We start from the raw sequence: 26,472 nt of genomic DNA, 5'->3' as shown, positions 1-26,472 counted from the left end.
TGCCCTGACGGGAAGATATCTCTCTTTCTCCGGAACCTTGAGTGTTCCATGTTCCCTAAAACTCCAAGGCACCAAAGCTAGAATGTTTATTTCCTGACCGCATGTTGCTGTGGTCTGCCCATCTGCCGGGGAGTGTACTTCCTGTCCTGACTGCTCCCTCCTGGGCCTGTTTAAAGTCTTTAAATAATCTGTCTTAATCAGTTGCTAGTCCTTGGTGTTGGGTTTTCGCATTCCCCAAACCTCTAGCACATAACCAATTCTCAGTTTTCATGTCAATTTTATCACTTTAAGCCATCTCACAAATGCTCACACCCCAAAGTGAATTGAGACTTTTCTTTTTTTATTTTATTTTATTTTATTTATTTATTTGACAGAGAGACAGCTAGCAAGAGAGGGAACACAAGCAGGGGGAGTGGGAGAGGAAGAAGCAGGCTCATAGCAGAGGAGCCTGATGTGGGGCTCGATCCCATAACGCCAGGATCACACCCTGAGCCGAAGGCAGACACTTAACCGCTGTGCCACCCAGGCGCCCCTGAATTGAGACTTTTCTACTGACCAGAGGGGCTAAGCAGAATGATAGCCAGTTGGCAACTGGTACCTGCAGAATCCTTGAAAAGCAATCCATTCCCTTCCACTGGTTAGACATCCCCCCATTCAGAATTATATGGCCCAACTTCTAAGTGATCACATTTACTGAGATAGTGGGGTCCAAGCAGTTTAATAGGCCATGGCATATACCCAGCTGTCAATAAACATTTTTTGTACAAATCATTGATCTGTGAATTGAAACTTATTTTACTTATTCTTTTTATGCTACTCGAAATCACTTAATTGCTCATGCCTCTCAACCTTAAGAAACTGAAGGTGATCATAAATTTTCTGTGGTTTGGTCATTTATTTAAAGACTACAGTAAACACAAACACTGATTCGATGTGAATTGAATGTTTGAATGTTACCACCTATGGCACCTGCTCGTGTCTCTTGGACGTGGTTGTTAGTGAAGGTAAAAGTGGATGATTCAGAGAGTCTGAAAGATCTAGATGCCACTGAAAAGGTACATGCAGCCAATAAAACCTCCTAAACCAGAATCACCCAGCATGCTTCTGGGAACATTCTGAATTGTACTGGAAATCCTACTAGAAAAGAAGAAAATTATTCTATCTTGACAGCACAAATGCACAAAGGGTAATGATAAGAATTGAGGAAGCTTATAGTAAATACCAAAATCAAGTATTTTAAGACTCTCTCATGAATCCTTTGTATTTCCTTCCATGTGCTTCTCTGAAAGTCAGTTTTCCTTTTCAGAAAATATTTTAAGAAATGGATGGAGATCTCCCTAAAACTCCCACTCGGAGAAGAAACACTTACCCGGAATGCTTCATGTTTTGAGGCTTATCCATTCGGACAGCAAGTTTGATTTTAAGGTCTTGATCAGGGCAGTTTTTGGAGACTGTCATTTTGTGCCACTCTGACTGTTTGGGGCTGTTTGGGGTGGGATGGAGAATAACCTGTAGGGAAAAAGGACAACCATCTTAGCCAGAAAATGGAAACCCTGTCATGTGTATGTTTTTAATCAATGAGAAACTTTGCTGCTGAGAAGCTGAGTGTCTTGTCCAGTTCCCATAGCTGACAGGCATTTAAATAAAGCAGAAGCCTGGCCGTCGGACTTCAATCCAAGGCTCTGTCTACCAACTGCCTCATGCCAAGCAGACTAGCTCGAGGAAAGAAATGGTGTTCTCTTGCTCTCTTCTCTCCCCGCCTGGATAATTCAGTAAAAAAAGTTAGGATCATGGTTTCTGTGACTCTTGTTTTTGCATTTTCCTAAAATTCAGAAGTCCTGAAGCAACCCAGAACAGACAATGTTCACACACGAGTCTCTCCATATAAGAAGATGAATGTATGAAAGGAAGAAATTTCCTTACACATTAGGGCACCTCTCGTCCACTCATCTTTCCACTCCTCAGGATTGCTTCCCCTGTTTTAGAAGGAGACATCGCTAAAAGGCTGTAGGGGAAAACTGGAAGGGACTTTATGTGAGGGATGAGAAATGTGAGACCTACGGAAGGGAAGGGCCTTGCTGACACACATTTGCACACCATTCGCCAGGATGTGGCATCTCTGTCGCACAGCACCCAACTCTGTTCTGGCTTGAAAGGAAGCACACACAGCAGGAAGCATGGGCTCTTTGACAGCGTCTTTCACTGTGTGCTTCGGAGATGGCACTCTCAACCTGAGTCTTCTGCCCTGGTTCGCAGTGTCTCTGGGGCCAGAAGTGAGGCAAGGAGTGGATAACTCAGCACATCCACTTCTTCATTTTGCCGCCCGAGTTCTCAGGAGCCACATGGGATCTGAGGAACATGCACTCAGGCAGGAGCGAACTACCTGGAAAATCCCCTAAGCTGAAGGAACAGGAACTAAATATAGGCACAACAAAAGCTGGGCTTGCTAAGATTTGCTTTTGTGGTGGTGGCGTGCCCTGGTTTGTTGCATGTGGCTTTGGCTCTGTTTTCACAGCATCTATTTTCTTTAGGTGCAGGGGAAGGCAGCCTCTCTCCTGGGCTGCTTGCACCTCTGCAGGGGGACGGGAGGGGCTTAGAGTCTCAGAGGCGGACACCCCGGCCTTCCAGATGCTGCCAGCCTCACTGCCTGCCTGCAAGCCTGGCTTGCAGGGAGGGTGGAGCCGATGGCTTCCCAAGAGGCGGCGCAGCGAGAGCTCAGGAAGAGTAGGAGAGCGGGAGAAACACAAAATGGGCCCCCTCTCACGGGCCTTGTTTGTGCTGATTTTTCACCCCTCCTCATTTCAGGCCTGACCCTTTTCTCCCTCCATTACATTCCCTCTCTCTGATGAAAGAAAATTGATCCATTTTTGCTAAACGCAAAATCTGAGTCTTCTCAGTGTCTTATGACATGATCGAAATAGGAGGCCTGATTTTTCAGACCTGAAGCTGCCAAAGATTTTCTGATTGTGCCCTATGCTGGCAAAATATGTTGAGCCAGTAGCCCAATCTCTGTAAATATACTGCTATCGATATAAAAATATATGACCATCAATATATAAATATAGAAAACATCATTATATATTTATATATGTTACATAAATATATATCATTATACTTATATTTTATATATTTACATTATATACACTTACTTTGTATAAATATATTACAGTGTTACATATATCAAAAAATATACACAAATATAGAAGTCTTAAAAATAAGCCAAAGATAAAAAGCTATATTTTTAAGTATCTTGCTGATTTTGGTGGCTTTATACTATTATAGCCATATTTTAAGATACCCTATATATTTAGGGCAAGGCTCATTGTTCACAATACTGGATGTAAATCTATAGCTCAAGTAGTCTTGTAAATAATTTCAGAATATCTTGACTGACGTCTATCCTAGCTGATCACTTTGGCAGTGATTTCCTCTCACGATGTGGATGACAGAACGCCTGCTTAGCAGGACGGGTGTCAGCTCCACCATTTTTGTGCTGTTTGCCAGGCTTGGAATACTAGTATCATCCTAACATTACAGCACTTCTGTAGTCATCTTTTCGGGCCATGTATTCATTCTGTGAGCGTTAATTTAGTTAAAATTCTATCATAGAATGTATAAAGTGACATAACTGGTACCAGCAAAGTGTACTATGTTGTAGGCTGCTGGAGGCAAGTAAGTCTGGGTGCCACTGGGCAGCAGAGACCTCTCCCTCCCCTCAGAGCATGCCTGTCCCTATGTCACTCTATCTCGTGTTCCCATTTCCTGAGACCCCAGCTGCGGGAGATGGAGAGAGGGGGCGCTGCTATCCCTGGGATGTCCCTGACATCCCTGATGCTGTCTCCTGAGCTAGTCTGGCCAGAGGGGTGAGGGGGGTGATGTGCTGAGAAGCAAGGAGGGGGAGGGGTGGTAGAAGAAAGCCCAGCCAGGGCCAGAACAGCAGCAGGCAAGACCCGAGCCTCCTTCTGCTCCTGCCCATTTGGCAAAATCAAAGCAGGAGCAGCGCTCTGGGCACCCGGAGCTCGTTAACAGGCCTTCCACCATATGGATTCTGGGCGTGTTTCCCACTGGCAATATGGTGTCCATTCGCCGACACAAATGACCACAGCTCATTACTGGCCCGTCCACAAAGACTTCTTCTTCCACGTGGTGGCTCCCCGGGGAGACTTCCTCTCCAGGGTGGCTGGAGAGATGAGGTCACTGCAGCTCTCCTCCACCTTCAGCTCCACCCTGCCATGTGCCTGACGGGTCGACGACTCCTTTGTATGTGTCAGCCCTGCTGAATTATTAGGGTCCTCCTGGGTGCACATGAGTCCTGAGCAGTCCACACACCTCATCTGGACATTCCAGGCTGCTAATCAAGCACTTTGTCATCTCAGCCGAGGCCCATGTGTGCTGTGCTTTGATGTGGTGATGCTGATGTGGGAACACAACCCACTCTGTGCAGTGAGCTGCATGCCAGCCAGCCCCAGCTTCTCTTAGTTACCTGGGCTCATAGGCAGGTCCTTCTGGGGGGCTGCTTTACCCTGAGCCTTTACCTGACTGATCCTCTCCAAGCCTTAGCCTATATAGCCCTCCCTACCGCTGCATCTACCTCTCACCCCGAGAAGGCAGCCCTGAGCCTCAGACTGGGTTACGTCCCCTTGCTATATGCTCCCAGGTGTTCTTTCTCTAGAGACCACTTACCATGCTGCACTATGATTTCTAGTTTTTATGTCTATATCCCTTAAGTGTTTTGAAGTTAGAAATTTTTGCCTGTCATTATTTCTGTTTTCTCTGTGCATGCCACAAATGATGGGATACCGTGGGCTCACAATCATATCCAATAACTAGAAGTTTGATTATATTACAGTACTGGCAAGGATGTAGAGAAACAGTCACTCATGCCTTTTGTGGAAGTATCAATTGGTATATACTCTTTAAGGGACAATTTGGTAGTATCTGTCAAAGTCAAACTTCATTCAGCAAAATACTTTTTTGAAAACTATCCTACACGTACACACACATATGTGTAAAGAAGTAAATTCAAGGTTATTCACTGAAGCATTGCTTATACAGCCAAAGACTGGAATCAATCTAAATATATTATGATACATCTATACGTGGAATATTACACAGCCATGAAACCAGGAAGCATGTCAGCATGGGCTGACATGGACTAATCTCCAAATATACTGATATTTCAAGCAAAGTGCAAAGCAGTAGGTATACAGTAACTTCCAGTGGGCTTGCTTTCTTTCTTTCTTTCTTTCTTTCTTTCTTTCTTTCTTTCTTTCTTTCTTTCTTTCTCTCTCTCTCTCTAAGGATGTATATACAAATGCTTGTATATGCTATGCTTATACATGCATCGAATACTGGGTGAAGAATACACAATAAACTGAAAACAAGGTTTTTCTCTGGAAGAGACACAGGACAAGGTGAGTTTTCACTATATCCGTTAAAAAATTTTTTTTTACCGTGCATGACTTATTTTTTCAGTTAAAAAGGTTTATTAAAATGAAGCATAATGAATGTGGAACAAACTAGATATTGTTGAATGAATGCATGTAGCACTGGGATTTTAAATGTTGCTGTGTCCTGCTAAGCTTGGGACCAATTAGAGCATAGAAACACCTCTCAGGGGTACGAGAAATTGCTCCACTTTTAAAAAAGAAAGCAGTCATCACCAGCTGCTGCCTGCAGAGGTGTTGCCAGCAGAGGGCACCCCAGCTGGCACAAGGACCAGGCAGGACCGCAACTGGTGAAAAGTTTCTTTGGTAGGAAGGGCAAATTCTTATCTGGGAAAATATATAACGGGGTTGGAGGAGAGAACGAGTTATTCAGAAATGAAAACCTGTATGCGGCTGTGGCAAGCTTGTGGCCTTCACCACAGCAGCAGAGCCAGGGTTTTATTTCTGCATAGGGACAAACTGGTACAGTGGAAATGGTCCTGGAGATGAGTTAACATTATTTCTCGCACGTTACTTACTTCCTCTGGGCTCCAGTGCACTCGTCTGGGCAGGATGAGTAATAACTCATTAGGGTTATCATGGAGCATCGGGGAGGGGACTGTACAGCGTCCTCAGGGCTGCGCCCTGGCCAATGGCCAATGTACGGTGCCTGGGCACCACCTAACCAGGTGGCTCTAGGGGAGCTTCCTGCCTTCCATGGGAATGTTTTCTCATCTATAAAATAAAAGGCTTTGACTAGCCCAGTGGGCTTAACTTTCCTTAGTGGAAACAGGTTTGAGGAGTTGGTGAATGCTTTGGACTCGTGAGTCCAGAAAAATGCACATATGCCCCTCCCCACCTCGACATTTGCAAACCATTTCGAGGGGTTCCTGGATTCCATGGAACCTTCTGTGGACTCAGGCTGAGCATTCCTGGACTTGCCACTTCTAACACTAATATCCTGGTCTGCATCCTAGTACTATGATTCCGGGTCAGCTCTATAGATGAAAGCCAGAGTAAGTAACTGGGTCAAAAGGACGAAGAAAGAAAGCATGCTTACTGTGTTCTTGCTGGCCTTGGTAGGAGTGTGTGCCTGTGTGCTTGTCTCCAGGTATTCTCACATTATTCCACTGATGACATACCAGGGGCTTAGAGAGGTTGAACGTTTGGCTGAGGTCACACAGCTTTTGGAAGGGATTATGAAATCAACCAGTATGGCATGAAATGTATTGGGAGTCTCTGTGCTGGGCTCAGGGCTATAGGGTAGTGAACAGAATAGTTTAGGTTTCTATGCCCATGGGGTTTTTGTAGTCCAGTGTGGGAGACAGAAGCCAAAATTTCTGTTAATTCTTCTCTCTTTCCCTCCTTGGTGATGAAGTGTAGTGGACAGGCGGCTGGGGTAGTGAATGAAGGAAGATAGGCAGTCAGAAAAGGGCTCTCTGAGGAGGACGTGGCACATATGTAAGGAAGGAGGAAGCCTGTTGAAGAGCTGCGCAGTGGGGAGTGTTCTAGGCAGAGAAAGCCCTCCAATGCAGGAAAGAGTGGTTTATCCAGTGGCTTGAAATTTGGCCCCGATGCTGGGGCAAAGTGGATGAGGGGAAAGGTAGCAACAGAAGAGGAGGTGGGTGGAAGCCAGATCACATGAATCTTTGTAGGCTGTGTTACAGAGTTCTGATTTTATTGTAAGCAGTGTGGAGTGATGGAAGCATTTGAAGCCAGCAAATCTAACTTACATTCTGAAAATACTGTCTGCCTGGTACAGAGTCAATGGCTGAGAAGTAAGAAGAAACGTCTTCATTACCTTAGCGGTACTCAAAGGGATTGGTACCACCATTTGGGATATTTCAGAAATTTGGGGGGACATTTGTGGTTGACGAAATAATGGTGCTGGGCTCTGCTGGTATTGAATGGCCGGGGCCCAGGGATACTACACATCATGCAGTGAATGAGATACTCCTTCCCAGTGAGGAATCATCCTGCATCTCAGCCGACTTCTGAATATTCCACTGGGTATGAATGGAGGTGGAAAAGCTTGTTTATAATGAACTGAGACTAGATCTTAAATCTTTTTTACGTATTCTTAAAAAGAAAACCACAGGCATCAAATGGTGTCACTTGTTCCCAAACCGGTGCTCAGGACATAATCTAACTGCAATTTCAACTTCCCCCAGAAATGTAGTCTCAATGGGTGGGTCAGGAAATTTTTGGTCAGGGCTGTTGAGCATGCCACTTGGACCCTCACCATCCCCCAAAGAGAGATGGGGTCATCTGCATGATAAGACCCCTCACTTTTCCCCCTAAAGGAAAGCCACCTGCCTAAAACAATCCTTTCCTTTTGCTGACAATTTTTTGCCCCATCCTTCTTCTACAGAAACCTCGGTTTTTGTACATCTCCTTGGAGCTCCTTCCACTTACAGATGGGATCCTGCCAGATTCATGAATCATTTAATAAGCCAATTAGATCTTTAAACTTCACTCCGTTGAATTTTTGTAATTTGGAGCAATATACACTCAACGTATTTTTGGCACTTTTCCAGGGAAATTGAGGAAACTTTGTCACCAAGACTTGTGGGCAGTTTGAAGAAATCAGTTTACTGACATTTAAGCTTCAGAGCTTCTCCCCTCTACGGTGGGTTTTGTGGCTGTGACCTTCGGAGTGGTTCCCTGTATGGGAACAAGGACAGCGTTTCTTCTTTAGATCTTCTAGGGCAGTTGTTCCTGAATCTTTACATTTTGAAGTTATTTTATTATTAATTAATTCCTTTTTATTTTTCCTTCATATTATGTCATTGTACTGATTTTTAAATTGTTGGGTGGATTGGTTTGTTAAATTATCTAAGAATTTCCTTCAGGATAGGAGGGGTATTGCAAATCTTTGCTTTAAAGGGTGTCTGGGTCTGAGGGTGTGGAGAACCCCTGCTCTATCTGCTGCAGGGTGCACTACTGGTAACCCAGATTGAAAGAGGAGAAACGGAGGCTTGGAGAAATTTAGGGACTTGCCCAACGTCACACAGTCAATGGAGAGTAGAGCCTGTGGATTCAAACCCAAAGTTGGACCTTTCAGTACTTGGCAATGCTGCCTCTTGGGACGTGGGGACACAGCTCTCTGGAGCTCCTTGTGACAGGGAGCGCTTACCCGTCCGAGCTCCTTGTCCTCCAAGGCCAGGACCCCTGTGCTCTCTGTGAACAACTTCACCTTCACAGCAGGCAGTGCGTGGGTCGTCGAGAAGTCACCCTGGGTGCCCCAGCTGCAGACAGAATCAGAAAGGTCAGCATGGAGCCCTCTGCCTTGACAATGCTAAACTCAGCTGCCTTCTTCCCGAGTAGGGGGAATGCAGGGTTAACCCGAGGCAGCACTGGCTGTCACACCCCCCTCCCCTTGCCACCCCTCCAAAGCTGCCAGAGTGACAAAAAGTGTTAATTAACTTGTTAGGCAAATGCAAGACAGATGCTCAGAAAGTTGCCACGGGTCTTCACAGAGCACTACAAGGAATCCCTTGGAATTAGCATGAAATCGAGTTGTTGAGAACTTTTCCCCATGCGTTTGCTATCCTTACAAACTATTTCAGCGTCACCGCAAATATTTCCTTGTATCCTTTGAATCCCTAGGTCTTGGAAACTGCAGTTCTAGATTTTGAGACAGGGCTTCATTTGGTCAGAGCCAATACCTGACTTTAAAATGCAATGTCAGTACTCACGGGGAGGTGGGGGGCCCCATTTCTTCTGGCGTTCAAAGATGAGTTGAATAGAGGAATGGATGGAGCTCAAAGGAATGGAAGGTAGAAGAAGTGGGAAATGCCCTTCCCCACTGGTCTGTAGGAATCTGAGTCTTAGATCTCCTCAGAGCAGAGCCTGGCTTAACTAGCATCTGGCTGGGGTGCCAGGCGGGGCTGACGTGAGCCACGGATGGGTCCCTCAGATGGGGCCTTTTCCTCTACTCATCATTGTTATCACAGAACCCTACCACCTGTTCTGTACCTGCAGTCAGTGCGATCTTCCAGAAGTGTCCAACTGGATTGCACTGAGCCCCCAGGGTGCAATCCAGACCCCTAGGTGTAGTCTCCCACTCACCTGCTCCAGCGTCATGGGCCTCCTGACTGTGTCTTCAGGGCCCCCTCAGGGCCCTTGCATGCATGCTTCCCTCTGTTGGCAATGCTTCTCCCCACCTGGCTACCTCTTCGGAGCTCAGCTTCAATAACACTTTCCCATCCCTTCGTCTCCCAGTCTAAATGTGGTCCAGTGTTAAACTCTCTGGAACATACTGTTTAATTTTCTGTCCTATCAATCACAGGATTTGTAATTATTTATTTCTGTGTGATTTTTCAATAGCCGAATCTTCTGACTGGGTGTTTTTTGCTTATGTTGCATACTTAGCATAGTGCTTAGCACACAGAAGACACTTAAGAAATATTTGTTGAATAAATAAGTGATGCTAAATATACATTCTTTTATAGAACTAGGAAACAGGAATAGATGTAATTTTGTATAGAGTTTTTTTTTTCATTTAGCCTTATATGATGGCAATGTCCATACTGTAAAATATTCATTAAAATATTATTTTTAATGACCCTATAATATTATTCCTTATAGGTACATCACAATTTATTTAACCATCGTTCTATTATTGAATGCAGCTGGACATGATTTTTAAAACTTCATCTTTGATTATTTCCTTGGGAACTATCAATAAACATTATGCTGCTCTTACAATGCTGCAGGAATTCTGCTCATCAATGAACACTTTCAAGTCTTGGGACACTGATTCCCAAAATGCTTTCCACAAAGGTGGCAACCATTATCCCAGCATCTGGGAATGAGTGCCAATCACAGTGTTTCATGACCTATTCGCTTTTTCTTCTGGCTTACTTTGTCTTTGGTGTTTTCATGGGGATTTCTTTGACTAATAGCAGGCTTGAATATATTACTCTGGGTTTGTTGGTTGTATTTCTTCTTTTGTGAATGATAGAAATGCCTTCTAGTCTCCATGTTGCACTCAAATAAATCCTGTAGACTAAACTCAGAGACATGAGGAACTTCGAGAAAGCTGACAAGACAGCACCAGAAAAGTGGAGGGAAGGAGGAGCCTGGATTGGGAGCTAAGGGATAAAAGTCATTGAGGAAACCCAATAGTGATAACTGAGAAAGGGAGAAGACATGCAAAAGGACAGGAGACAGAACAAGAAGCAACAGGTTCCAAACACAACAGCACAATGTTAGATGTACAGATAGAAGCTCCTAATTTTGGTCCTCCGCTACTGCAGAAAGCTCCTAAGACAGGGAATCAATTTACTAGCAAAGGCAACATGACAAGGTATAGGGTTTTGAATCAGACACCTTTACTTCAAGTCCTGGTTAGTCACTTATGAACTGTAGGACTTGGGGCAAGTAATTAATGTCCTGTACCTAAATAAAAATAAGATAAAGATAAATAAACAAAAGTAAGGATAAAAAAATAAAAAGTAAATAGTAACAGGCTTGAAAGACCATGAGACCCAACAAATTTTGGCTACTTTACCTCCCCAAAATAAGGATATGTAAGAGATAGTCTAGTAACTGTGATGATCACTTCTGTTTTGGGTCATGCATTCAACACATAGTAAGACATTAATGATATTGCCCTCCTACTCGACAACGTAAGTAGTAAAATAGTTATTATCATCCCCATTTCACAGATGAGAAAACTGAGAAGAAACTCAAGATCTTGCCCATTTTATTCCAGTGTAATTTGATCAAGCTGGCTAGAACCCAAATCCCTTAATCCCCATGTTGCAGCTTTCCCTGCTAATACTGTCATAATTATCAATAACACACATTATTAATAATTAGCAATATTGGCAAAAAACATGATCATTAATTTATTCTTTGTGATGAATTGTGCTATTAATCTCTTTGGGCATTTATCATGATTGGTCATGCAGATGAGGAAGATTCCTTCTGGAAATCAAAAGAGTTCTGGAATGAGATGCATTAATACCAAGCCACAACAAGGCCTTGATCTCAGTGCCCCAGGAGTTCCCCCCACTCTATCCCCTAGGGATCCCCCCCATCCCTATGATACTGTTGTTGGGACTGGTTTGTAGGGTTTTTCTGGCCTGCTAAGCAGGCACTAACTCAGTCTGCCTGGACCCCTGCTGCTACCCAAGGATGCTCAGCTCATCAGGCATTCAACATGACTCAGACTGTAGGGAAGAGTGAGGCCTCCACCCTGTCAGCTGGATGGAATTCAAGTCACTGGAGCCTGCCCTGATGACCCAGTCCATTTGAACACTGAGTGGCTTTTCCTTTCCCCCAGATCTGCAGCTGTGCTTTTGGCTTCCCACCATGATCCTTGGCTCACCTCGAGTTTTTAGGTCACTGCTGAGTCCCAATTTATCCATCAGATTTCAAAATGGCAGCCTGGCAAAAAGTCTCCAGTCTAATCAGGATGGGCTATGTCATTTTCAAGGCCTGCGCAAAATGAAAATGTGGGGCTTTTTCTTCAAAAAGGAGGGAAGAGTGCTACTAAAGCTACTAAAATATAGAGTCTTTTCCTTTTTCGGAGTAGTTCTGCTCAAATGCATGCTCCATTGTTCCATCAAACTTCACTTAACAAACAGGTTCAAGGATAAAATAATTAAGAATTTCAAGATGGCAATGCAGAGCATTAAACCAAACGTAGGTCTGAGCATGGAGCCTGGGTAGTTGCATGAGTCATGAGCCCATGAATAAGGTTCTGAGTTCAATGACACTCAGTCTATTTAGCTGGGAATGAGGATGGGTGATGCAGCGGAAATTGGCTGTCACTGGTGTTGACATGAACCTTCACCCTTCACTATAGTCTTTGGACTTTGTAAAAGAACGACTCCTGACTTCTTTTTGTAAATGCTTCCTATTCGTAGAAGACCCAGGGAGATTTAATTATAAGCATTCTTTCCTGTCCTTTTCCCCTTTGAAAAAAAAGTCATGGAATTGTCCCCTCTTTGTCTTTTTCCAGCCACAGAGAGACCTGACTACAGCTAATGTTTATTCAGAGATTACTACGTGCTAGGCACAAATTCCTCTCTCGAAAGTGTTACTCAGACAGACATGCATTTTATTTTTTTAAGTCCTCTTGGCCATCCTGTGAGATGCTTATAATGATTACTCTCACAGTTACAGACCAGAAACTCAGACTCAGACAGGCTATAATGTGTCCAGGGAGCACAGGGAGCAAATGGCAGTCTGACTTCACAACCCAAACTCAGCCATGGCACCATACAGCCTTCCTTTCACGTTCCACCAACTCACTGCTCTGTGTCTTGATCCAGTTAAATCAGTTACCTTTGTAAGTCAAAGGGAGAGTTCTGTCTCAGGATTGATGGGACTCTGGGCCACTAGAGCTTCCCAGTTTAGATTTATTTCACATGTTCAATACACTTCACAGAGGGCTACTTACCCTATAGACAACTTAGTCAGTGGTGGAAGCATCAAAAGCCTTAGGCCTTTGGTGGGGCCACACATCATTAACTGAATCTATTTCTCAATGTTGCATTCTTCTCTGCTCATTTCTTTTGCCTTGCTGTGCACTGACTGTGGTTATTAAGATGGATACCTCTTCTTAAAAGTTTCCCAGAACTGAAGTACAACTGCAGTTTGATTTGAAAAGACCAGAGGTTGATAATATTTATTGCAAGTAGCAGTTGGGGAGGTTAACAAACTTCTCTTTGAATACAGGTAGATAAAGTGGGTGAGGTCTCCCTCTTCTGTGACCCCTTCATATCTGCTACTACAATCACACCATACAGCTAGCTCACAGAAAAGCTAAAAATAGTCACCAATTAGCAAGTGCTGAAAGTTTGCCAGGCCCCCGAGCTAAGTGCTTTTCATGGATTATATCATTTAAACCTTCTCACTGCTCCACGAGGTATATTCTCTTATTATCCCCACTTTATAAATGGAGAAACTAGGACTCGAAGAGGTTAAGAAACTGGACCAGGGTTTCAGACTATCACAGAGCCATGCTTCAAACACATAGGGTTTCTGACCGCAGAGCCCATGCATGAAACCATAGAGCTTCACTGTCTCTCAGTAACTCATAACACAATATCATAGTGTCGTCTGACAATTATCTGTGTATCTGGCTCTCTCTCTAGATAATGAACACCTTGGGGGCAGGGAGCATGGCAAAACTTTTTTTTTTTTTTTTTTTTGGTTAATCTCCTGCACCAAGCACAGGGCCTGGCACACAACAAATACGTATTTAATGACTAGGAAGAAGTGACAAATTCAGAATAATCATGTAACCAAATTCAGGGGATTGCAGAGAGATGTGACATTTGAGATAACTAAGGGTATGAATGCCTCCTTTAAGCAAACTGAGACCTTTATCTCCTTGGAGATAAGATGATTTTTAGGAGCACGGCAACTCTCTGCAATGCACGCTGATGTTGGCAGCAGGCAGTGGAGACCCAGCACACCAAGGATGGTTAACTCATGAGGCCAAGGGCTGGAAGCAACGTGAATGCCAATGGTATAATGCTGGAAAGTGCCGCCAAGTTATAAAATGGACTATTATTATCATTTCTGGTCTTTCCAGCCAACAGCACACAAACATAGACTCTAGAGATGCAATCACTCAGAGTGGCACCTCCAAATATAGAGGAATGTGTATGGAGACATGTAAGTCCATTCCAAACCAAGTACCTTTTACAAGAGGTTGGGGAATAAATATAGGAATAGTCCAGCTGAGGAATCTACATGCTCTCTGTGGCACTGGGTGAAACTCTGACTTCTACTGCTTTAGGGATCATAGCTCTAATTAGCCCTTCATTTCTTTCTTCATTTAGAAAACACTTCCTACATGTCCTACCACGTGCAAGTCACTGTGTTAGGAGCTGCTGTGGATTCAAAGGTGAAGGAGACATCAGTACTTAGGGATATCATATTTTACCTGCAGAGATGTCATATGCAGAAATGATAACAGTTATTAGAGTGAGTTTGAGCCTTGTTTTTTACATCTTTAATTGGGGATAAGAAAAATACTGACCCCAGAGGATGGATGGAAGACTAAGCAGAAGGTATGCTATTGTATATACACTGTTCAACTCAATACCCAGCACATGGAAAACACTAAAAAATATGTCTTTCATTGTAGGATTACAGACCAGGGGTTGGTAAACTACGTCCCAGGGGCCAAGTCTGGCCAAACACCTGCTTACATATGGCTGATGGGCTAAGAACGGTTTTTCCATTTTTAAATGACTGAAGATAATCAAAAGAAGAATGTTTTGTGGCACATGAAAATTACATGAAATTCAAATTTTAATGCCCATCAATAAAGTTTTATTAGGACACAGCTATGTTCACCCCTTTACATACTACCCTATGCTATTTTTGCACTTCAAAGGCAGAGCAGAGTAGTTACAACAGAGACCATCTGGCCAACAAGCCTAAATTATTTACTTTCTGGTCCGTTATACAAAAAGCATGCTGGCCCCTGATAGACCCAAGGAAATTGCTGGTTCAATCTAATGGGAATACTTTTATTTTCATTAGCAGATCAGAAGGAAGTCTGCTCACTGGAGCACATCCACGAAGATAAACTGTAAACATGCACTTACAAGGACAGCTCAGCTCATGGTGATTCGATTTGCTGCTCTAAATTCTTCATGGAGCTCTCTCCAGCACTCTCGGTGTATTGGAAAATTGGGGATTGTGTATCATAGCATTTCAGACACGTGGTGCCCAAATGCTGCTTCCAGATCCACTTGAGCTGGCTGACTCATTTAGTCACACTACATCATTATTAGTATCAAATAATAAACAGGGGTAGCAGATAATTCATATTTTGGGGGGTGGAGATGACTTTTAAAGTCACAGCACATTATTTCTCCAAACCTGTTCCATAGTGCCACTGCTTTGAAAGTGAGCACTTTGATCTGGGGGAGGAAATAAGGGAGAGGAATATGCTCGGGTGGAGGGAAGGAGAAATCCACCGCAAAGCAACCTTCTACTGTGTGTTTGGAGAGCATCTGCTTCATCGCAGTCACATCTCTGTTTACTATTTAAAGCCTCTTATTTGCGGAAGCCTCCTCAGACCATATGTTATCAACAAATGTTGCTAATCAAATACACACAGTAATTTTCATTAGAATTTCCTCCACCCCCCTCCCCCTACGAACAAAAAACAACATTTGCCACAAAGGGAATATACCTCCCAAAATGACAGTAAACATCCACCACGAACCTTTGACAACAGAGTGATATTTACCAATGCATATGTGAATAAGCCAAGACAACACATCCACTTTAGGCAAATAAGGACCCTTGGAGAATTGGATTTTGTGCAGGTTGGTCTTGGGGGATGATGTCATTAGTTGCCATGGTAATGCTCAGCATAAGGCCATAATTCATGCCACAGATTTGCATTTATTCAAGGTATATGGCTCATGTGAGCTGGGTGTTAAATTGGTGTGGTTCTTAAAATTAACTGTAAGCTTTAACAAGGGAGAATTGTCATTTCAGGGAATGAAAGTGCCTTGGTCCTGTTGCTAAGAGGGAAAGTTAATAATTGCCTGGAGACAACTGCATTAAAATCTTCTGGCCTGCCTTTCAGGCAGACTGCATGATATTCTATGCCAAGTGAATCAATTGTGCCATCACAGTGTGTCTCATAGAAACTAATTGATAGGATGTGATTCGGGGCCTTTAATGTACCAGAAGAGCTAAACTACCTCTTATCTACATAAATGAGGCACTTGCTTTGTAGAAATTGGGTCGTCTGAGAGGCGGAGAGATGAAGGCTCCGGTCTACCTACTTGACATTTCCACAGGAATGTCTCCTCTCCAGGAATCTGAAATCAAATGTATCCAAACCTCAGCTTTAGCTTTCTCCCCTCACATCTTTTCCTCTAAGTCTTGCCCGGCTTAGCCAAAGGAATTGCCAGTCACCCAGACTTCACTCCTGTTTTCTCGTCCCTTGTCCACCTCATCATCAGGTCTTTCATTCCTCCTACTTTTATCACACACTGCCACAGAGGAAAATAAATCAGAAGAGGGAGGTTGGAAGTGCCAGGAAGAGGATGGGCCAATGCGGTATTAGCAGATGTGATGGAAGCAGAGGCTTGCAATGTGCTTGAGTGGTGGGGCTTATCCTCCAGTGCCTCTGTCATCACCAGAAGTAGAACTTTCTCCAGTGGCTGTTATCGCTCCAACCTGCATCCAAGATGCAGGAACAGGCCTGAGCCCAACCCACATGAGGAGCCAAGACCAACCGGACCCACATCTTGAAGCAGAGCCACCCAGCTGAGCCTGGCATGAATCAGCTAACCCCCACCAATCTACAGATGAGTGAAGGAAATAAATGACTACGGTTTTAAGACACTGAGTCTTCAGACGGTTTGTTACAGAGCAATAGCTAACTGATACAGTGCCTCTGTTTGGTACTTAAATACATCATCCTGGTTCTACTCTATGTCCTGTAGTTTGGTCTGGAGTCGTAAAGTAGAATAGCATATCCTAGAGAAGTTAGGCATATCTTATAGTCCTTTCATACTATTAAAAAGTCTATTGCATTGGGGCGCCTGGGTGGCGCAGTCATTAAGCGTCTGCCTTCGGCTCAGGGCATGATCCCAGTGCTCTGGGATTGAGCCCCACATCAGGCTCCCCCGGTAGGAGCCTGCTTCTTCCTCTCCCACTCCTCCTGCTTGTGTTCCCTCTCTCACTGGCTGTCTCTCTCTGTGTCAAATAAATAAATAAAATCTTAAAAAAAAAAGTCTATTGCAGTCACTCAATAAACACCTGCCTAATGACTTTGCTGCCTTGGAAAAAGAGTTCCCAGCTCATACGTCCTCAGAAAACAGCCTCCCTGCTTGCCAGTCTCTCCACAGTATGAGAACTGGACTGAGGCCTGATTGTGCTGGCTGAGGCTGCCAAAAGCACGGTCCTGGTCCCCTAATGAGCAACACCTCCCAAGACCAAGGCAGGCAGCCAATGTCTCGTAAACTACTTGTGGTCAAGTGCTCCCAGGGGAAGCCCTCGCCACATCAAAGGTGCCCCCAGTCGAGCCTCCCACATGGAAAGCAATGACCATGAAGCCAACCTCAACAGCACTTGAGTGCCCCCAGCATTTGTAACTCTGACTGAGTGGGCACCCAAGCTGTGGTGGGCACACAGAGGCAGCACTTGAGGGGTACAGGCACAGCCATTCAGAGGTTTGGCTGTCCTCCATGCAGCCAGCCCCATCCTGTGAGACCTCCCAGGTGCCTTTGATGGAGGGGATTATGGGAACTGTTGTTGGTTTTGCTTTCATGGGCTGGATTCCCATCATCCCACAGAGAAGGATCCCTGAGGACACTGTTGTAAGCCATGCCTGTCTCTTCCCCTGGGAATGGCTTGTGGATTTGTTCTTTTTTTTCTCTGTTTAACATTTAAGAGAAACCACTGGGAGTGGTCATGAATGCCAGGAGTCGCAAAGGGAAATGGTGAACGGGCCAGCTGGCCAAATGCCCCTCAGTGTGGCTGAAGGCTGAAAGAACTGGGGAAATTGCTCTTGAAGCCAAAGGTATGGCAGTGGCCCAATCTGGAGCCAGGGAATCGTCCCTCAAAAATGACAAATCCGAGTTGTAGAGAACTATCACCACTGCTCAAGCCACCTGGATCATGTCTACTGACACCATCTCAGTAGGGTGAAAATAGCACCTATATTCCCAGTCAAATTTGGCTCTCCTTGCACTGGCCACCAGGGTCCTCCACAGGGCCTAGCTACTTCTACTTTGGGATTCCCACCCACATACTGTTAAGTATGCTAAAGGTACTCCAAACCATCTTGTAAAAAATGTATAAAAAACTGGATGAAAGTTGAGATGAATTGCAATTGACTAGTGGATATAGCTTAAATTTAAAAGACATTTAATTTAGTGTTATTTTTGATTTTGCAGTTATCTTTATTTAAGAGTTAATCCATTTCCTTTTGAGGTTTCGATAGTTAGCAAGGCTCTTGAACAATATTTGGGCCCAGGCACTGTACCTACTTGAGTCTAGTGAATAAGATGACTGCAAGGCCAGATGTCTTGGGCCCAGATGTAACTAAAATGTCACAACTGGCACTGGTTTCACTCTGAAATAATAAACTTGAAGGCTCAACAACTGATAAGAGCCAGAATTAACTATAATTTCCTTCAATTCTAACTTGCACACATTCCTAATAAAAAACAGTTTTATGTCCTCTACCTAGGTAAAGTAAGTAGACAGATATTTCTGCCGCACATTTCCACCTGTAAGGGCCATGTACTCTCTTTGTCTCAGTACTAGGGAGACAAAAACTTACAGGAGAGTGCTCAACCAAGCGTACCTGGAATGCCCAATGCGAGGGTCCATCATTCAGCTCGGGACTAAATTTTCTTGCTTGCTATGGATTTGATAGTAACAAAACTTGCCTTCTTTAACTCCCCGGGAGGATAACAGTTGTAAAAACCTTTTAGTGCTTCTAAGGCCCTTGTAAGTGTTAGCTATCTTTTCACAGTGGAGACTTTTATTTATTTATTTTTTTTTGGTCCTTCCTGAATCTTCCCTTCCTTGGTTAGAGATGTGTGCAAGGCATACCATAAAATCCATTTGGACTCGTCCGATTCTGAGTGCCCCTTGATTCCTGCTGCTCCTGCTTGTCAGGTGCTCAGCTTTGCTTTTTATGGTTTCCACCTCATTTAGGCTCAGTGCTTGGAAAGTTGAGTGGCAGAAAACGAAGCCAGGTACAACTTCAGAGAAAAATCTGAAGATGCTGTGGTTAGAAATGTGGGCTTTAGAGTTGTATGGACTGGTGTGAATCCTGGCTCCACCTCTGAGGTACTATGTGATTGTGAGCAAGAGACAACCTCTCTGAGCCTTAGTCTCATCTGTAGACTGGAGATGAGCAAAATACCTACCACATGGAGTTATTACAAAGAATAGATTATATAATTCAGGTAAAGCACTGGCACAGTGAACACATGATATGGCTTGGCTAAATACATGTGAGCTGCTGTTATGAATAGGGTCCTGGAGGTAACTGGGCTTTAAAAGGAACTTTAGAAAGCCAAGTGGTTGAATTTGGAGGCTATCACAAATTTAGTCATGACTAATCTTATTTAAAAAAAAAAAGACATAACCTTTTCTTTGGCATAGCTGGGTGGTTAGGACCAACCATAATCTATTTGCCATTAAATTCTATGCATTTTGATAGACTTGTTTACAGAGGTTGATGATCAAGATAGAATCATTCAAACAGCAAGTGAAGCACAGATTCCTTCTGGGCCTCCTCTTACTTCACAGCCTCCCTTCCTGCTTTTCTTTCTCTTCTTTCTAAAATTTAGCACTTTCCCAGGCCTCAGTCTGAAGACCTTTTCTTTTCTCTGTCTACAGCTGTGGTTCTCAGTGGGGGCTATTTTGCTCCCTTCCTCCTCCCAGGATACATTTGGTAATGCCTGGAGACATTTTTGGTAGTCATGACTGTAGCTGAGGGTCACGAGTGGCATCTTTGGATAGAGGCTAGGGATGCCGCTAAACATCTTACAATGAACAGGGCAGTCTCCAGCAATGAAGAATGAATGATCCAGGTCAAAAGGTCAGTAATGCTGAGGTTGAGAAATGCTGGTCCACACTGACCACACTAGTGATGTTTAATAGGACTCCAACTTAATATGTTTAATCCTCAACTTTTAATCTCTACCCAAAATCCAAACCGGCTCCTCCTGAAGTTTTCCTCAGGTCAGCAATTTGCAACTTCATCCTTCCAATTGCTCTGGAATCATCTGTGACTCCAGAAAACCTGTTGGTCCTATCTTCAAAGTACAGGCATAATCCGACCACTTCTCACGGCTCCACTGACCCCACTCTGGTCCAAATCACCATCATCTCTCCCTTGGTTCATTACAATAGCCTTCTCACTTGTTTCTTTGCATTTTCCTCCCGTTCTGCAAGCCCCCAGAAGCCAGAGTAATCCTTTAAAATGTAAATCAGCTATGATCACTCCTCTGTTCAAAACCCTCCCAACGCTTTCCCATCTCAGTCAAAATAAATGATAAAATCTTCACTATGGCCTTTAAGGCCCTCCATAAGTTGAACCTTCATTGCCTCTGACCTTGTCACTTTCCCTGTCCTTCACTCAGCTTCAGCCACAAGACTCTGTTTGTCGTTCTTCAAAAATTCTAAACACACTTCCACCTCTGGGCTTTTGCACTTGAGGTTTCCTATTTTCCAGTATTCTGCACGAGTTGGTCTCCAGCTTCTCCCAGGCTCTACCCATAGTCACTTTATCGGTGCACCGTCCCCTGACTGTCCTGAAGAAAACAGTACCCCCAGCACTCCCCATTCTCCTTCCCTACTCTATTGCTCTCCTGAGCACTTACTGCCATCCAACATATATTTTACTCTTATTTTTGTCTTTATTGTCTGTCTCCTCTCACTAGAAGCCAAGCTCTGTGAAGGGCAGAGGTTTTTGTCTGCTTTGTTCTCTGCATATCTGTATCTAAACTAATGCCTGCCACACTGAAGGCACATCATAAATACTTGTTGAACCAATAATCAATTTTGAAATAGTGCTATTTGTGAATTTTAATTTTGGAATAATTTTCATCCATTAAATTTAGACTACTCCAAACTCACTAGGCCAGCTGGGAATCTGTTCTTTGCCACTTATATGTTGTATAACCATGAAAAGCTACTTAAATTCTTTGGGCCTCAGCTACCTCATCTGAAAACTCACCAGAGTTTCAATTTTCTAAGCTGTTATGAGGTTAAATGAAAAAAAAAAGCATTTTTGGTATAGTGCCTATAACATACAAAACACTGAAAAATTAGGTGCAGTGATAATAATGGGGCTGTACATGGAGATTTTCTCTAATCTGTACAGGAACCCACCAAAAATTCCCTCTCTAACCTCTCCTCCCCAGCTACCTCTTCCTTATCCATCCACAGCTAGAATTTCAGGCCAGGTCCAGGGTCTGCCAGGTTTCTGAGCCCTCTGATTCTATTTATTTTAATCCAATTCAATTCAAAAGATAAGGGACCTAAGTGCATTATATCTATAAGGGAGATGAGTCAGTGGGTGTCACGCACATGACTTTTGCCCTGCACTTGCAAGATGAGAGGCGGGAGCAATAATACAGAATTGTGGGCAATAGAGAATTGATTGGATAGCTTCCCTTGCTGATCTTTTTGAGTTTCCCAGTGAATGAGAGCAGGGTTATCAATTTAGCCTCAAAAGGGCTCAGTTGTTGTTGTTGTTGCTTTTTGTTATTGTTTTTCATTGTTCATTCATTCACAAATTCACCCACCTGCCCAATCTATGTTGAGCACCATATGTGCCAGGCACTGTTCTGGGCTCAGGGAAAGACTCAATGAATAAGACAGAGAAGATCCTTGCACTCATGAAGATAACCAAGTAAATAAGCATGGTGAAAATAAAAATGATAGGACCTATGAAGACAGTAGAGTGGGTTCATGAAACAGAATGGCTTGGGCAGGGCTACATTAGGTGGGTGGTCAGAGGACATCCTGTCCCAGGATGTGGTGCTTAAGCTGAGACTACAGGAGTCTCCATCCTCTTCTGTTCCCTGAAGTAAAGGGAGAGTGAGGTGGGGGAAATCACAGCTTCCAAACCCACCAGAAGGGAGGGACCTAAATTCTTGGTCTGTACTTTATCTCTGGTACCCACATCCTGAAAATACTCACTGAATGAATGAATGAGTCTGATCTGTTATCCTCTCTCCCTTTGTCTTTCTCTTTCTCTCTGTCTTTCTCTGTCTTTCTGTCTCTCCAGTGCTCTTTCTCAGTCTCTCAAGCTCCAAGGTGGAAGTACCTGAGCATGAGTTTACTTAGCAGATGTTGTAAGACAAAAGGGTCTCATGATGAAACCGGTTCAGGAAATACTGGCTTAACCAAAAACTGGTGCCCTTCTGCAGGATTTCTCAGAGTTTTTATTTTGCTAATATATATTCTGAATCTTTAAGAGGGGCCACAGCATACAACATTTCCCAAACTTATGTGACTATAGAAACTTTTTCCCAAAGAGGTTCATGAATGGCTAGTGTGTAATACTTTGAGAAACCCTGAATGAAACTGACCAATTGCACCAAGGAAATTCTTGTTAGCTAATAATTTGGTTCTGGATAACCAATGTCATCTTGAAGGAATGTTAGGGCTAGGACGTCCTCCTCTCATCCCAATATTGGTATCCTGGTATAATTAGGTAAAACTAATTACTACTATGTAAAATAAAGCAATCAAACCACTTAAAAGCCTTGGTTAGAAAGATGGAAGTCAGGCCATTTAATTTGCTGTGGGTGGCACTGTCGGTGGAAAAGATCTGGGGGATGCGGAAAAAGGGAGAGGATAAAGGAGAGACCTCTGTATACATTTTTTCTCCCTACTCCTCTTTGTCCTTCCTGAGTTACCACCAATCAGCATGACCATGAAAGAATACCCCTTCCCTGCATCCTAACTCCCTATCTGCCGCAGGCGGAGGGCTTGGGGAAATCTCAAGTTGTTATACTTCAGGCTGTATCATGCAACTATCTTAACTATTAATTACCACCACAGTCATCAGTTCACCCCAACAACTACCATTTACTGAGCACTTAGTGTGAGCCACACACTGTTCTGCATACCTTCCACTACACTATCTCATTTAAACCTTACAGTGATGCTATGGGGTGGTGAGGGTTGTTTACCGTTTGTCACAGATGAGGAAACTAAAACCTAGAAATATTAAGTAATTTGAAAAAAGTCACATTTTGCTAAGTGGTAAATGTGACTTCCCCTTTCTGATGTTTGTGTATCAGGTATTGGTGCAGTTGCAGATATTGCAGACCACTAACTAGCTATGTGATTGTAAGTCTTCTAATCTCCCCGAGCCTCAAATTTCTCATGTGTAAATGGGGAAATAATGTCTACCTCTTTTGGGTGTTGTGAGGATTAAATGAGACAATGAATGTTAAGGGCTCAGCACAGTATCAGGTACCATTGAGCGTTCTCAATGTTAGTTGGTTTGTAACTGAGGATGATAGTCGGTTGAGAATGTATAGAATAGACTGGACTAAGGAGAGGCCAGGGAGCATACGAGTTTTGATGTGACAAGATAAGGGTATCAAAATCATTAAGTTGGAGGGAGGACGGATAAGGTACTGAAACAGAGATTTCTAGGTTCTATCCCATACTTACTAAGCAAGAATTTATAGAAAATAGGCTGTCCAGGAGTGTTTATTTTTAATATCTTCCTTGGTGATTTTGCTGCTTGGTTATGTTTGTGAACTACTGCATACAGTCTACAGCAGAGTGCTGGACAAAGAGCAAACAGGCCTATAGAAAATACTTCAAGTTTCATGAAGATGAACAGGTGGATAGGCTTTGGTCTCCCAATCACAGATTTCCCCTCCATATTAGGTGGCCCTTGAAGGAAGGAAAGAGTAATTATTCAGTTTCCTTGAGATGCGGACCACAGGTAATCTGTCTATTCTAGTTTGTGAGTTGTTAATGGGCACATTGGAACAGCGGCTCTTGGAATGGTGACTTTGTAAGAGTTACTACCATAGTGACTCTTAGTAGTAGGAAGTTATAGCATGACTCTCCCACTCTCTAGCAAATAATGATAACAAAGCTCTGACTGAGTGCTTACTGTGAGTCATTTTTCTAGGTGCTTTTGCATGGGCTATCCCATTTAGTAAACTAAGAATTGAACCTGAATTGAATGAATGTTGACTATTACATGTCTCAGTTGGATGAGGTCAGCCAAAGTCAAGAAGACTTGATTGATGAAGCATGTCTAAGATACCAATTTGCACTCTAGTCCTCGAATACAGATCTAGATGAAGAAAGGATGGTCTGCCTTAATCTGACTGTCTCACGATAGTGTGGGATTATCACACAACCAACAGATAGGAGGCCAACTCCAGAGGGATAGGGAGAGGGAGAGAAGCAGAAGGAGAAGGAGAAGAGAAAAAAGCAGAAGAAAGGAGAAAAAGGAAGAGGAGGAGGAGGGGGAGCAGGAGGAGGAGGAAAGAATTTGTCTCTGAGTGTAACATTGTGATAAGTAAATTTGTTGAAAATCGGAATTCAGTAACCATTAGTGTTTTAAACCCTCCCCTCATTGCTTTCAGATTTACATAAATAAAATAACTTGATGACCTTCCGAGTGCTGCCACATAGTTTCACCCCTTTTCCCATGGTGGAGGAAAGCAGAATCAATACTACCCTCTTTTCGATTAAGCTCTAGTCTACCTTGCCCAAAGAAGTATATGTGTCTTTTTTCTCTGCCTACAAATGCCTTCCCTCCCTCCGTCCAGACTATCCGTAGCTCAGGCTCTGGCAGTTCATTACAAGCACAATAAAATCAGGTTTATTCCCTCCATCAATCATCCAAGAAAATTCATAGAACTGTGGTCATTAATTTCATCACTTTAAGTGGGGAATGATAATTTCATTATCCATTATGATTGCTTGTAAATTTTTATGAATTATTTGCATCATTAAAAATTTAACATGTGCCTAACATGAAAATGTAGAGCTGCTGGGATCAGACAGACTTTTGTTTTTCTTCTCCTTCTGTCCTATGTCAGGCGCAATTACTAGTGATGTTTAGGGTGTTAAAACTTTCTCTTCTTCTTCATAGAAGGTGGCAAAAACAAAGCTATGTTCTGGGGGCAGAGTGAGAGAAAATACCAAACAATCAGATAAAGGACACAAATGAGTGACTGATATATGGTTTAGCCCTTCCTACAGCGGTGATATTTGTAGGACACTTGAAATGTTTCATGTATATTCATACCTTACCATAAAGAGTTATTTTACACTTGATGGTCATGTCTAGGGATACTGGCTTGGTCAGTGCTTTGTTTGTAATAATGGATCATGTCTCAGCACACGTTGTCTGTAATTCCACATCTTTGTATATTGTCCACAATATGTATGCTTCCTGTGTTTACTATGTCCTAGACATGATGCTCAGCCCTGTACAGCCATCATCTGCTTGAATCCTTGCAACAAACCAGTGATGTAGGTATGACTACTTCTATTTTACAGGTTAGGTGTCCCAGAGACTCACCAAGGTTGAGGGCAGTTTTGGAATGTTTAATACCAAAGACAATTTATCAGAAGATTTATCTATATATTGTTATTACGTCCAAATTTTATTCAAGTTGTTTGAGCAAACTAAGCCACATTTTTAAAAAAAGATTTTATTTATTTATTTGAGAGAGAGAGACAGAGAAAGAGCATGCAAGATTGGGGGAGGGGCCAAGGGAGAGGGAGAAGCAGACTCCCTCCTGAGCAGGAAGCCCAATGATGTGGGGCTCAATCCCTGAGATCATGATCTGAGCTGAAGGCAGACAGTTAACTGACTGAGCCACCTCGGCGCCCCCACATTTTTAAAGTACAAATAAATTTTTATGCAAATGTCCCTTTAACCCTGTAAAAAATCCTGCAGAAAAAGATAGATATCTTAAATTTTATGGTCTTATGGTACCCTGGCACCCTGGGAAAAGAGGTATGATCAATCTCTCAATAGACATTAACTAATAATCTACTCTCAGTACACCACAGTGTTAAGTTTTCAGGTGCTAAAAAGATGTCTGGCTCCCATTTTTTGCCCTAGTTCATTTGAAGAACTGAGTAATTACCTGTACAATTAAGGAACTGCAAAGAGGAACTAAATAGTTTAATATAGTTCAAGAAATGTCCTAAGGCAGAATACAGTGAGCTAATAAATGAATAATAGAAGTAATGAACACTGTGGTTCAGGAGAGAATGAAATTGATGTGGTGGCAGTGATCTGGGAATCCTTCATAGTGTGTGTGTGTGTGTGTGTGTGTGTGTGTGTGTGTGTGTGTGTGTGGAGATGGGGCAACTAGAATGGATCTTAAAAATGGATAAAATCTGGATGGGCAGAGGGAGTGTATTGGGGAGGGGAAGTTGAAAGCAATTGTTACTAAAAATCCTTCAGTATTGTCCTTTGCTCTCAGGATAAATTTCAAATTCTGTGTTCATTTCTTCAATTAATAGTTATCAAGCACCTACTGTGCTTAGAATCATTGCATACATGATCCCTGCTTTGATGAGC

At 43.1% G+C, this 26,472-nt stretch overlaps 1 protein-coding gene across 1 annotated transcript in view; it reads right to left on the bottom strand.

The window, feature by feature from the left end:
- The window catches only part of CADPS (calcium dependent secretion activator), a 799,713-nt gene that overhangs the window by 177,616 nt on the left and 595,625 nt on the right, over positions 1–26,472 (bottom strand). Inside the window, exons 16-17 of the mRNA XM_087866885.1 lie at positions 8,563–8,674; positions 1,370–1,509 (exon numbers count right to left, since the gene is read on the bottom strand). Of these exons, the coding sequence (XP_087723011.1) occupies positions 1,370–1,509; positions 8,563–8,674 (252 nt within the window). The remainder of the gene's footprint in view (positions 1–1,369; positions 1,510–8,562; positions 8,675–26,472) is intronic.

This window comes from Ursus americanus, chromosome 14 (genome assembly GCF_024610735.1).
Source record: "Ursus americanus isolate L20-20 chromosome 14, mUrsAme1.1.p, whole genome shotgun sequence".
NCBI lineage: Eukaryota > Metazoa > Chordata > Mammalia > Carnivora > Ursidae > Ursus > Ursus americanus.
This window is presented reverse-complemented; position numbering and strand designations above follow the sequence as displayed.